We start from the raw sequence: 14,236 nt of genomic DNA on the forward strand, positions 1-14,236 counted from the left end.
ATCAGGAAAAATACATATGTATAACATACAGGATATTATGTTAAACAAGAACTTTCACAGTTGTAAAGAATTACCCAGATGCCACCTGTACAAAGGCACAGTAGAATGTTGTGTTGTGGAATAAACAAGTGAAATGTGAAAAAAAATGGTGATGCACAACAGCCCATGCTAATCAACATTCCTATGAAACTTTGTAAGTCCAAGAGCAATTCTTTTGCTGCAACACACAGTACAAGATTGTTCAGACCTTTTTTTATTGAGTCAAGGGCCATAACTGCTGTTAGACTGATGAAATAAACAGAAATGGCAGGTGTACAACAGCCAAGTCAAGTCAAGGGCAATCACTCCTGTTAGACCGTGTTAAATTTGACATAAATAGCAGGTGTGCAACAGCCTATGCTAACCAAAATACCTATTAAGTTTCATGTGCGTTGGTGCAGTTCTAGGTACAACACAAGATTTCTTTAAACATGTATTACTATGTCAATGGCCATTTCTCCTGTAAGACCGGTTGAAATTTGAAATATAAGGCTGGAGCACAACAGTGCTTTTACTCACTTGGATCCATTCCTTCGCCATCATCAAGGAAACACAGCATATAGTTGCCGCGCAGGGAAGCATCAAATACTGGAAAAGATTTAAAGGCAAAATAATTTATTGATGCATTGCTTTAGTGCTTTGCATTTAGCTAAATCAAAATCACATTTATGATAATTACAGCAAATTTTTATTTAATAAAACTGTGCATATGGCTGCTTGGTAACCTTTGGTTTAAACAGAAAAGCATACTTACAGGTAAATAAACTGAGTTTAGTTGCATTGGCATCTCTGCAAAACAAGAAAAAAATACATGTTCAATATATATCTGACAGCTTACTTGTATTCAAACATGGTTTCAGACAGAGGGAAAAGTCTTTTCTATTTTTTCTCCCGTATGTTTTAATACACAAGACTTAAATTCAACAGAGCCATTTTTATGTTAAGAGTGTTTTTTAGTGAAGATTTATATTAAACATAAAGATAAATTGATACACTTAACAATTGAAGTCATTTGATTACTATTATACCTTGCATTATCAACCAACTCAGCCAAGGCTCCAAAAAGGAACTCATGAGTTGTTCTGAAAAAAAAATAAACATGATAAATGAGTTTAAAAATAATAATAAAATATTATTATCCCTGTCAGAATTGTAGATTTCTTTTAACACAAAGTATTTTTACTGATGTTAAAGGTTATGTTTTACAGTTTAAGGTACAACAAAGCATGCTAAACTTGAGGTCCTACCATCTAAACAGCCAGACCCAGCACTCTAGACCTGAGTTCCTACCATCTAAAGAGCACTCTTTACCTCAGGTCCTACTGTCTCAAAAGCCACGCCAGGCACTCTGCTTATTTAACAATGATTGTTAAATAATAGCAACATTATATGAATCACTTTCGTTGGGAAGATGTTAGGCAAGTGCACATGGTCTTGTGTTCTCAGGGAAAACGGAGTTCCTAGAGGAAACCCACTTGTCTGGCTTGGTGACCACTACCCAAAATCACATGCTGAATGAATTGACATGCTATATTAATAGATGTATTACTGTGTTCTGTTGTCTTATTAAACATGGTCTGCCATTCCATTACTCGGAATAAAACAACTAGTGACATAACAGGAATGTAACATTTATGAATTTATACATGTGCATCACATAATTATATGGCACTATATTATGCAGAAAATAAATGTTATTGGTCAACAACATCATACTTTAGCCAGCATAGCATCAACAATTCAACATTCTCTTTTTCAGAGCATCACAAAACATGGAAATGTTTCTTCATTATCAAAAAAAGATAGAATGGATATCATGAAGTCTTCCATGATTTGCGCAAAGATAAGCCTAGACCTTTTGTCTCACATGGATTTCATATTACTAAAAGGAAAAAATCTCATTTAGTGTCTACTACACTGATATGCATGTTTAACAGCTTTGAGTTTTATTGTGTGGACAAAAACTAGAAGTGAGCAAGTGATATCCGATTTTTCATGGACAGAAGGATTGCTTGTTCTCTGAGTCTGATTCATTTTGTCAAAGCAGTGATGATATCAAAACTGTGCAAAGTAATAATTCAGTGCGAGGAACAAGTAGTAAGGTACTAGTCACCGGGAATAAAATATTGCCAAACTACCAATACGGAAAATAGCACAAACATAAATGATTTAAACCGTTATGACATAACATACGAATTTGTGTGAAGATATTCCTTGCTCAGCTGTGCCCTGCTTAGAGTCGTGTATGAATGGCTTGTCATTATCCTTCGTTGACTTCAAACTTCAAACACAGGCAATGGTTATTCTAGTGCACACCGGTAGAAACGCTCGCTTTCAGAAAACCTAGGGAAATGACATGCTGCATATGAAGGAATTTGTTTTGTTTATTATATCTTTTAGTGTTTTTCACATAAAATAGTTCAATTTAACGCGAAAAAAGATGCATTCACCCTAAAATTATATGTCATACATTTTCGCGGTCACAATAATGGCTCCCCAAACTTCCGGTATATATTCATTCGCAATCAATTAATTGGGGTTTTGTTGACATTTCGATAGAAGAACAGATCTTACATATTTCAGTATGTCATTAACACTAGTGCACTTGATGGGAATTAAATCGTTCATTTGAACTTATAGTTTCATTTCAAAGAAGTTCATTTACTGCAAGTAGTACCAATACGTCCTACTTTTTTAGTATATTGGTCGGTTCCTATTTATGCAATTGCTTAAAAGGTCAAAACTCGGGACACTGACCCTAACACCGTTCATCAACTAATCGGTTAAATAGACTGACACAGCTGTATCAGACTGGTGTTATCCCAATCAGACAAATAATATAATAAAAGCTTTGCTTATACACACATATTTGTTTTCGATTTCATTTTCAGTTGTTAAAATGTGAGATGATTAGTTTTTCATGTTAAATTGTTGTTTTGAAAATGGATTTGAATTTTGTTAAATGTTTCGTCGTTTCAATTAAATGCTGTACGTTTAGAACGAAAGTGTAAACACTACTAATATGGTTAAATCTTAATTCCACTTAATGCTTGGTTGTCCTTTTTAATATGATTTACGTACGTCTACAATACAGTTTTCCAGTTCATGCAATACATTGAATAAATTTAGGGGTTAATGTCTTAAAAACACTACAAGATGTGTGTCTAAATATATTTACAATATTGCTTTACTATGACGTTCTATCGCGCTTCATAGAAAGATATGCACTTATATAAAAATTCCCTTTTCACGGTACACTATGCATGTATGTGTGTTTTTTCTTGTTTATTTTGTATTTCTCACTTTTCTCAAGTTGTATACATCTCATTCTTTGTGAACAGTATTCCTCATGGCCAAAGGCTTATGTATTGCTGGCATTGCCAATAAAACTTGGCACAGTGAAACTTGAAAACCTATCATGAAAAAATAGAGCGGACAGCAACGCCTTTTTTAAATGACTTATTATTTAAAAAAAATATTTGCTTGAACAAGGAATTTATTGAAATGTACAAAGTAAAAGTGGAATATGACATGTATTTACTGATATATATATATATTATTTCTCAATGACATAACTCTTAATTTTACAAAACAGATGCATACACGTAATGAAACAAACACAAACAGATCCGTTCAGGGAAAAGCATGCTCGACCCTGATGGGGTTCACTGGTCTTAATATACATTAACTTCTCTATTCTCACATAGCCCGGGATTTGCTAATTTGCAACCAACCAAGTTTACATGCGGTATGAACGTACTTCCGTTTTATACGGATTATTATTATGAACGAACCTTCGCCGCTGTAGACCTCCGCCGCCTACAGGGGACCGTTACACTTCAACCATCAGGAAAGCAGAGCTTTAAAAGTTGTTGAAGTTACAACTAACTATGCCTCACAGGACAGCTGAGCTTTCTAGCAAGTGCATAGAAGTGGAGACTATGAACGCAATCCGCCGCAAACAGCGGACCGTTACAATAATATCAAATTAGTTTAATTCAAATTGAAAAAGCTGTAAAATCATTAAAAAAATAACAAAGCTATAATGGACTAGATAAAATAACAAATGAACATATTAAAAATACTTTTGATGTTTTAAGAACATATATATATATATATATATATATATATATATATATATATATATATATATATATATATATATATATATATATATATATATGCAATTATTTAACTTGAATTTTGAGCATAGTGTTTTACCTCAATCTTTCACTGTTGGAGTAGTTAATCATATTTTTAAAACTGAGATGATAAGGGTGCCCCGACAAAACCTGAAAACAATTACTCTTCTTAGTTGTATGGAGGAAATTGTTTACATGCGTAGTAAATAATAGACCTAAACATTATGTCGAATCCAATCGTATCATACATGAATGTCAGACAGGTTTTAGAGCTGGTTTCTCGACATCGCTCAGATCACATGTTTGTCATAAACCACACAATTTAATATTTGAACAATTAAACTAGAGAAACGTATGAATACCCGGAATAAAATACAGATGTTAAACTTAATACTTTTTGTTAAAGCAATTTTATTGGAAACAATTTAGTTGTACCACATGCCTGTTGACATATTCAAAATATGAGCCATTTTGTTTCATATTTGCTATGATATGTTAATGACTCTCCATTTATCCATTTATGTATGTGACAAAAATTTAAGCAATTTGATTACACTGGCAATTTTATATTTATGAAATACACTGTCAAACAATTGTAATGTAAGAAATCAAATATATATATATGTATGCATTTTACTCGTTTGCCTTTGTGATATTTATCATATGATGTTCACTACCTCATTTATCCATGTTTGTATTGGAATGAGTGAAATAAAGGAAACTTGACTTGACTTGACGCTTAAAAAAACAAAATAAGATCAAATAAGTTTAAGCATTGAAAACAAATCAAACTTGTATTTAAAAGACAATGTGTTGCGGGAGGAGCCTTTGAAGTATATATATATACTGCTTCTCAACCAGTAGTTGCAATTAACTGTGGCCGTCGTCGGCGTACAACGGACGTCGATGACTTAATTTGGCCACGACTTTCTTAAACAGGACTCATTCATGTTTTATACCGACTGACATAGAACAATACGTTCGTGTGGAAATGTGCGCTAAATGATTGTACAATGGTAGAAAATAAATCGACAGTATGTCCGGTATATTAAAGTCATATTATTGAGACTGTTTGGGTTGACGGTTTCCCAGGATCCGGGGATTATACACAGCTCATGGCGGCGCCCGTCGAAAGCGATCTGAGTTCATCCAGTGACGAAAACGAAGATCTTGCGAAGATTAAAGAAGCTGTGGAATCATCTGTAGCCTTTTGTAATTCTTTATTTATTTCATCAAATGCTTGTTGATTAAATGATAAATGTCGTCACATATATGATCTGGTTTCGTGTAAAACAGGTTCGTCCCCTATCTGTTTCGACCCACAATAGATCTAGTCCAATTAATTGTATTTTGACGGATTTTTTACGATGTTTTATATATCAAATCCTCCAGGATTAGAAGAATCCCGTATAACACGTCCAGGCTTCTTTTTTTAATGCTTATGTCCAGGCTAAATATCATTGAAAACAGAAGCTTGGACAGCATTTTAGAAGGGTCACGGACACTACGGACCATGGACATTACGGACCAGACACTACGGACCAGATTTAGGGACATTACGGACCAGATTTAGAAATTTACGGACCATGATTTATATTGTTTTTAAACATTTGTTTTTTTTAATTATTCACTCATTGGTCTGAAATTTGTTAATAAATACTTGAATATTAGTGCTCAGTATGACAATTATCTTTAATGTAACTGAAAAATCCCATGAAATTCCAATGTTAAACATCAATATATTTTTAATAAAGTATAATGATAATTCGAATAATAATGAACGTAATATGTGTTTATCTTCTAATTGTAAATGTGAATATTAATGTTTTCATATGTGATCGATTGCTTTCTGAAATAAACTTTGAATAGTCATATTTGTTTGTTTTCCGTTTCATCTGATTTAATTGAAAGTGCGCCGTTACAATGGGTTTTCACACTTTTATGATTGCCAATTAAAGGTTGTCATTGTAATGTTTGTTTCTTTTGTAATATACCGCCGATAATTACGGGTACAATTATAACTAATTAAGGCAACAGAAATTGCCAGTTTTAAAAATCAGTTTGCAAGAATTGCAACAAACACACATCGTTTATTTAATATAAAGCAAGAGTTGAGGTTTACATACTAGGAAACTAACTAGTGAGAAATCTGTCATTTAAAAAAATAAATAAAATTTCTCACTAGCTAGTTGTTATAATGCCAAGGATACGTTGTATATATAAACACTTACTATTGTAAAGAATTTTAAAATTTAGACATCTTTTTTAAAATGTAGGCTGAGCCTAAAATGTTTGTATATGATGTATTTGAAGTGTTTGATTTTAATGCGTATGTGATAGATTCTTAAGTTATTATTTAAATATTGAATTTTTAACCAGAGATTTATACATACTGTGTAGGAATATTTATATATATACAGTCCAAAGCACCCACGCTACGATTAAAGACGATATGTTGTAAAACGTAGCGTGCTCGCCGAATAGGTATAACCATCATCAAAATTTCCTCTGCCATAAAACTGAAAAGATCTATAAGTATGCCTTGCGCTCGTTGTATCCACTGGTCTAGAGGTGTTTATGCAAACCACCGCGCCGTGGAATGCGACATATGTGAACGTTGGCAACATCTACGCTGTGGTACCGGTATATCCATTGCCCAGTATGATGCTGCGAACGTGGATGGGACCGAGTTAGAGTTCACGTGCATCACGTGTAATGATGAAACTCGACCAGAAGAGTCTATGGAAGTCCAGGTATGTTACAGTTTTCTTATGAGATAGGATGATGAACTTGGTAAACATGTAACTAACATAGATTTCAAATTTCGACAAATTTTAGTTTCAGAAATGGTTAAAACTGATGAACCAATAGCTTGTGTTTAAAACATTTTAATATTATAGGACGAGACGATCAACCACAGCGACGTCCGACCACCCGACCACATCATGCGACTGCCAACAACAGACAGTGTTCTTGAGGTGAGCCAGATATCCGCAGCCGCCAGTATCACCCACGTGTTCTTATATGTGCTCGATTTATTTTGGTAAATAAACTGTTTTGGAACATATATCTTCTGTTGCTTTTAACTGATTTAACTGCCGATCTATTCGAACTTCACGCGATTTTTCACAGTTTTATGGAAGATATAACGTCATACTGAGCACTCATATTCAATATTTATTAACAAATTAAAAACTAATGAGTGAATAATTAAAAAAAAATGTGTTTAAATCATGGTCCGTAAGTTTCTAAATCTGGTCCGTAAATTTCTAAATCTGGTCCGTAATGTCCCTAAATCTGGTCCGTAATGTCCCTAAATCTGGTCCGTAGTGTCTGGTCCGTAATGTCCATGGTCCGTAGTGTCCGTAATTCTTTTAGAATGACTACATGTATAGCTACCAGTATCAGGTACACATTTTTATATGACATAGTTAATTTGGAGACAGAATGATAATTGGTGACTTTGATTATGGTACAACAAATTTATTGTCGCATTGCAATTCCAAAATTTTAAACTCTGTTTTTGACCCTGCAGACTGCTAAGTATACCCAACAAGCATTTGCATTTCTAAAGGACTTAAATCTGACTCTGACCTACATGTATTGAATATGCTTTGAAGGCTTGAAGGCCTAGTTTAATCCTTCTATTAGTGCCCCCCCCCCCCCCCCCCCCCACACACACACACACACACCAAAACCGTGTGTTTGTACACAACCTCTGTGTATTGATCTTAATCTGATTGCCTAATTGTCTTATCAGATCTCTGATCTTCTTTTATTATAGAAATGGACCCTTAATGGCCCTTCAGCCAATAAAAAAATACACAGGAAATTGGCCCCTACTGTGACACCAGTATGATTATTAGCAGATGCACAGCAGGAGATTGTCATGCCAAACATTCCTTTAACTAGGGGATAGTTAACATTTGGATATTTTATGTGTTGCCTGTTAAAGCTCAGTCCATCCAAAATGCCTCCTAAAAGGATTGGCAAAAAATCATTCAGAAGACTATGGCGGCTTTATATACATGTATATATGGACTAGAAGTAAGACTTAATATTTACTTGAACATTGTACCAGCCCTCATGAATTTGACTCATTGTTTTGAAATGATGGTTTGAAATAATTTAAATACTCAATATTGACAAAAACAATTTAAGACAAACCAATTCTGGTCACTGTTACAGAGGAAAGAGTGCTTCTATCAGGCCTATTTTCATCTCCCATTTTTTTCGCTCTGTTGGCTAACCCAATGACACCTGTCTTTAGTTCCTGAGATTTTATAAAGATCTGTAAGACTCACTGTTATAATCATAATCTTAGATATTTCCACAAACTCACCTATGTTATTTGACAACTTAAATGTGTAGTTTTTTGAAATTGTTTAATTCCACATTTTTTATACAGTATGCGTGTAACCGGTCTTTACCACCCATCCAAGTATGTCACATTTTAAAAGGTTGGGTAAAAATTATTCCAATTTTTAACAGAAACTAAATGAGCCAAAAAATTATGGACATGAAAAGCTGCAATCGCCAAACATGGGTTTTGTTGAAACATTAAAAAATGTTTTAAATGTCAAATTTCATATCAAAGCTATGCAAGAACCAATCATGTGTTTCTAGAATGGATGGAAAAATCTGAAGCAGGTAAGAAGCATCACACATGTCTTCCGGTCATATTTTTCCATGTACCAGAAACACACGATGTATACTAGATTCCTCTTATATTACAGTTACTGGATCCAAAGTGCAGACAAATCAAGCCAATCAGCTCCAGCATGATGAGACAGAGAATAAAACACATCAAAACATAATGGCAATCTTGCCATCAAACAGGTGTATGAAGTAGATTTTGTCTTTATTTCTGAAATGTATGTATGGTTTTCATTTAATCCTTAACTCATTATGTTTGATTTCACCATTCATACACTTAGTTAAATTAAGAAATCATATTTGGCTGTACTGAGAACAGGTGCTAAACTGAGATGGCTTTAATGAATGCAGCGTTATCCTGCTTATCAAACTTTCATCACTAACTGTTACTTTCTTTCTCTAGTGAATTTTACAATAATCAAATCCAAATTATCAAAATTATACCCATTTACTTTCCCTATTATATTATATTGTTAAATTTTATGCAATAAGGGACATGCTTTTGTTGATGTATTATTTGATATGCAATGTTTAGCCATCATTCAATTAAGATTTTATACATTTGTTATGATAAATTATCGTATGTTAATACATATGTTTTTAAAATATCGTTTAAGCTCATGTACACAGTTACTTTCTTGCCTTCTCAATTAATATAATTGTAACTTGACATGTTACCTTTTGTATTCAGGCCAGACCTTTCCGTGGAGGAGGATGAAGGTAACCATCTACTCAGTACGACCCCAGGTTTCCGCAGGCATGTTGCAGCAAAACTGATCAAGTCACTAGACAAGTATGGCATCAGTCTGGCATTGTACCATATTTCTTTTATTTATATCATGTTCATAAGGCCTAAAAATACATTTGGTTTGGATAACCCGACCATAACTACGTAATAGGCACAAAGCCTACCATTTTTATAGTTGGTTGGGGAAAAAAATATATATTCTAAAAAAAAATATGAGTGTTTGTTTTATTATATATGTAGTTTAAAACCTTGAATGCTTTATACAGATGATTACTTAACACCATTCTACAATGACGAGAATATAATATTCTTACATAAAGCCTAATTAGAAAATAAAATAAAAAAAACTTGCCCATTTTTAGCTCGACTATTCGAAGAATAAGGAGGGCTATACTACTCGCGTCGGCGTCCAGTTAAAATTTAGGGCAAGTTTGGATTTTCACTTATAAGTCCAATACCCTTCATTCAATTGACTTGATACTTCACACAGTTGTTCAGGGCCATCACATGATGAGGTTAGATAACTCCATATTATCCTTTACACAGATTATGGCCCCTGATTGACTATGGAACTTAAGGTTAAAGTTTTAGGGCAGGTTGGGATATTTATTAATAACTTCTATACCCTTCGTTCAATTGACTTAATACTTCACACAGCTGTCCAGGACCATCACACAATGAGGATACATAATTCCATATTATCCTTAATACAAGTTATGGCCCCTGATTGACTTAGGTTAAAGTATTAGGGCAAGTTGGGATTTTCACTTAAATGTCCAATACCATTCATTCAATTGACTTAATAATTCACACAGTTGTTCAGAGCCATCTAATAATGTGGTTAGATAACTCCATATTATCCTTTATACAAATTATGGCCCCTGATTGACTATGGAACTTAGGTTAAAGTTTTAGGGCAGGTTGGGATATTTATTAATGACTTCTATACCCTTCATTCAATTGACTTAATACTTCACATAATTGTTCAGGACCATCACCCAATGAGGTTACATAACTCCATATTATCCTTAATACAAGTTATGGCCACTGATTGACTTAGGTTAAAGTTTTAGGGCAAGTTGGGATTTTAATAAAAAAACTTCTATACCTTTCATTCAATGCACTTAATAAAATTCAAAAGTATTTACGACCATCTTACAACAAGAAACATAACTTCATTTTAACCCTAAATACAAATTATGGCCCTTGATTTTTTTTGATTTTTTAAAAATTTCTTCTGAAAGGCATATCTGTATATTCTTAACCACATTTTCATAATGGGAAATCAAGTTATTTCAATGAATTGCGTCTTTGTTCGGGCGGGCTGGTGGGAGGGCAGCATCAAAGTCACCTAATGTAGTACGACAGCTCTTGTTTTGGGCCTTATTGTGTGAGCAGTCAAGGTATTATTAAGAAAGTGCTATACACAAAATATCTTGCATGTTACTTTTTACTGTGATGTCATTAAACATGCAGTTTAAATTGTTACCTCTCGAATATTTGGTTTTCATAGTTGTAAGTACACGCCCTTCACACCAAGTTGTTCAGGGTTTGATTCAATACCTTGGCGTATGTGAGTTTGGTTTGTGTACACCAAGCAGGACATGTGTGTTTCCAACACAACCAAAAAACATACTCTTACGTCACATATTGCCTACGAAATAGATATGAATATGACTTAATGATATGACTTTTTCTATATTGTTGTAAAATAAATAATTTTAAGCTAATAAGTTTAAGTTTTTATGTAGCTCATATCTTTGTTCCATCTGACTAAATCATATCCTAGATATACACTCTATATAAGGATCCGTGGTTCGCACAGAGGATGTAATTTTCTGGCTACTTTTCCATCAGCCAATCAAGGGTAGCATGAAAGTTTAATTGATTTGATATTCAGCTGGGATTCAAAGTCTTTTAAAAAATAAAGTTTAAGGTTTTTAAATGATTTGTGTAAACTTGTATGGCTGAGGTAGTTACTTTCTTGAATACAAATCAGAATGTTGTAGGTTCGAGTCTCACTGCAGGCACTTTCTTTTGTCATTTCTTTTCTAACAAAGTCATTAAAACAAAACTTTTGACAGTGAATTATACCTGGGAACCTGTTGTTAAAGGATATGATTTGTGTGTGCCATTTCAAACCCTTTAAAACGATTTACAACCAACCAAAATAAACATAACTGAAAGCATTACATAACTATCAATATTGGAAATCCAGGTCATTCAGTACATACATTCCAAAAATTGATAACAGAGCTTCACATAAGCAAGTATGACAGAGTACTGTAGTCAGATCACATCTAACAATCCATCTGATGTTTCTATAACCATCTTTCATTGTATTCAGCCTGATTGACAGTTCCAGTACCTGTTTCCAGACAACGAAATGTCAGCAAACCACGTCTAATTCAGATCATCAAGGTAACAAATAAAATTGTTGTTTTATTCTGTTCTTCAAATCGTCATAATTATTCCCTCTATATCATGACATTGTAGTTTGATTGTAAACAAAATATTGAGGATTGAGCTTTTGCTCATCTATTTTTCAAAATTGAAATGATACTACCGCCTCAGTTTTGATGATACTGCCTCAGCCTTGATGATAATGCCTCAGTCTTGATGATTGATACTGCTTCAGCCTCGATAATACCGCCTCAGCATTGATGGTACTGCCTCAGCCTTGATGATATTTCCTCAGTCTTGATGATATTGCCTCACCCTTCATGATACTGCCTCAATCTTGAAAATATCGCTTCAGCCTTAATGATACTGCCTCAGCCTTTATGATACTTCCTCAGGCTTGTTGATACTGCCTCAGCCTTGATGATACTGCCTCAATCTTGATGAATGATACCGCCTCAGTCTTGATAATACCGCTTCAGCCTTAATGATACTGCCTCAGCCTTGATGGTACTTTGCCTCAGTCTTGATGATATTGCCTCAGCCTTGATGATATTGTCTCAGTCTACATGATACTGCCTCAGCCTTGATGATACTGCCTCAGCCTTGATGATATTGGCTTAGTCTTGATGATACTGCCTCAGCCTTGATAGTACTTCCTCAGCCTTGATGATATTGCCTCAGTCTTGATGATACTGCCTTGGCCTTGATGATACTGCCTCTGTCTTGATGATACTGCCTCTGTCTTTATGATACTGCCTCAGCCTTGACGATACTGCCTTGGCCTTGATGATACTACCTCAGCCTTGATGATACTTCCTTGGCCTTGATGATACTGCCTCAGCCTTAATGATACTGCCTCAGCCTTAATGATAATGCCTCAGCCTTGATGATACCCCCTCAGCCTTGATGCTAATGCCTAAGTCTTGATGATATCGCCTAAGCCTTGGTGTTGTGCAAAAACACAGACACTTCATGTTACATGAAACTTAGTGAATAAGTAAAACATACTTTGACATTACACATATTTTTATGAAGTCTCCTTGATCTAACCTTTACATTTGTTGGGATCCCTTTAATGTAAAAAACAAATTTATGTTTTCCCTGTATAGTTAGTTAGTACAAACTATAACAGTTTAAAATAATGAAATATTTCATTGTGAATTGCAGGAATCCGACTGTTTCACAGTTCATCTTTGTTCATTTCTGCGAGTGAAAACCAGCCAAAACAGCCATCCCGTCGCAAACGACCCCCTTCATCCAGCGACAGTAGGTCAGAAAGTAACCTTGTCAACATCAACACCTTGATTTAATGTCTTGTAAATTGAATGTATCTTCAATTAAAATAATCAGTTTGTTTGAGGCTATTTTTTTGCTGAAGGAATTTTATAACTAGTTGTTTCCATTGCCATGATTGGCCAAGACTGGCTTGTAGATTGTTCATTCAAGATTGATAGTATTTATTTTTATCAAAATGTTGTTTGCTGTAGTCAATCTAAACAATGGCCAGTGTTTAAGCCTAGACTTTATTTCAATAAATAAATATGATGAAGACAGATTTTTTCTTTTCCATGTTTTTAAGCTCAGAGGATGAGAGATTGGCAGAGGCCTCAATATCTCATGAGCGGATAGTGGAGCAGAGCCGGGTACCGTATCACAGCAACATGGGACCAGCAGATGTCATCATTGTTAGGAATACAGTACCTGATGTACATAATGGTTGTGGTAGTGACTCTGTACATGTTCACAATGGAAGGGGAGAATCTAGACCAAGTACATGTACTGACATGACTGGCTTGAAGGATAATGCTCCTGAAGCACTGCCAAAAAAGAAACACAAAAAGAAGAAAAAACAGATGTTGACAACCTGAAATAAAAACACCTGAAAATGTTATTTTATTTTATTGTTATTTTTATGTTGCCTGAGCATGTTGTTGGCATCACTGTCCATGGCATCACTCTTCATCATCTGGCCTCTTACTCAAGCTTTTGTTATCCAATTTTTACCAAACTTGGTTACAATGTGTATTGACTCATTATCATGACCAAATTTGATCAGCATCTAGATCGCAATATATTAGCAGGGTAATGGTCCTTATTTTTTCAACATTTATTTTGCCTCCTCTCTTACTGGAGTATTAGTTATCCAATCTTTACTACACTGGGCTACAGTGTTAAAGGGCATAATATCTCAAAGAATTTCGAAAAACCAGCCATATTGCACCATTTACTCTTAAATTATTGTCCATGA

The 14,236-nt window shown here is 34.4% G+C and overlaps 2 protein-coding genes across 4 annotated transcripts in view; one reads left to right on the forward strand and one right to left on the reverse strand.

The window, feature by feature from the left end:
* LOC128231313 (ATPase MORC2-like) overlaps positions 1-2,545 on the reverse strand; it is a 51,069-nt gene extending 48,524 nt beyond the window's left edge. For 2 of the 3 annotated variants that reach the window (XM_052943963.1, XM_052943960.1), the window contains exons 1-4: positions 2,233-2,539; positions 1,068-1,121; positions 794-828; positions 559-627 (exon numbers count right to left, since the gene is read on the reverse strand). In XM_052943963.1, the coding sequence (XP_052799923.1) occupies positions 559-627; positions 794-828; positions 1,068-1,121; positions 2,233-2,300 (226 nt within the window). In that variant the 5' untranslated portion in view covers positions 2,301-2,539. Of the gene's footprint in view, positions 1-558; positions 628-793; positions 829-1,067; positions 1,122-2,232 lie in introns of all 3 variants that reach the window. The other variant, XM_052943962.1, reaches the window with a different exon arrangement.
* Positions 2,546-5,253: 2,708 nt separating this feature from the next.
* Positions 5,254-13,879, forward strand: LOC128230322 (protein CUSTOS-like). Its single transcript, XM_052942503.1, has 6 exons — positions 5,254-5,393; positions 8,918-9,020; positions 9,529-9,630; positions 11,933-12,006; positions 13,156-13,258; positions 13,568-13,879. Exons 1-6 carry the CDS (start codon positions 5,297-5,299, stop codon positions 13,854-13,856), a joined length of 768 nt encoding a protein of 255 aa, XP_052798463.1. The 5' UTR covers positions 5,254-5,296; the 3' UTR covers positions 13,857-13,879.
* The last annotated feature ends 357 nt before the right edge of the window (positions 13,880-14,236 follow it).

Source organism: Mya arenaria, chromosome 4 (genome assembly GCF_026914265.1).
Source record: "Mya arenaria isolate MELC-2E11 chromosome 4, ASM2691426v1".
Taxonomy (NCBI): domain Eukaryota; kingdom Metazoa; phylum Mollusca; class Bivalvia; order Myida; family Myidae; genus Mya; species Mya arenaria.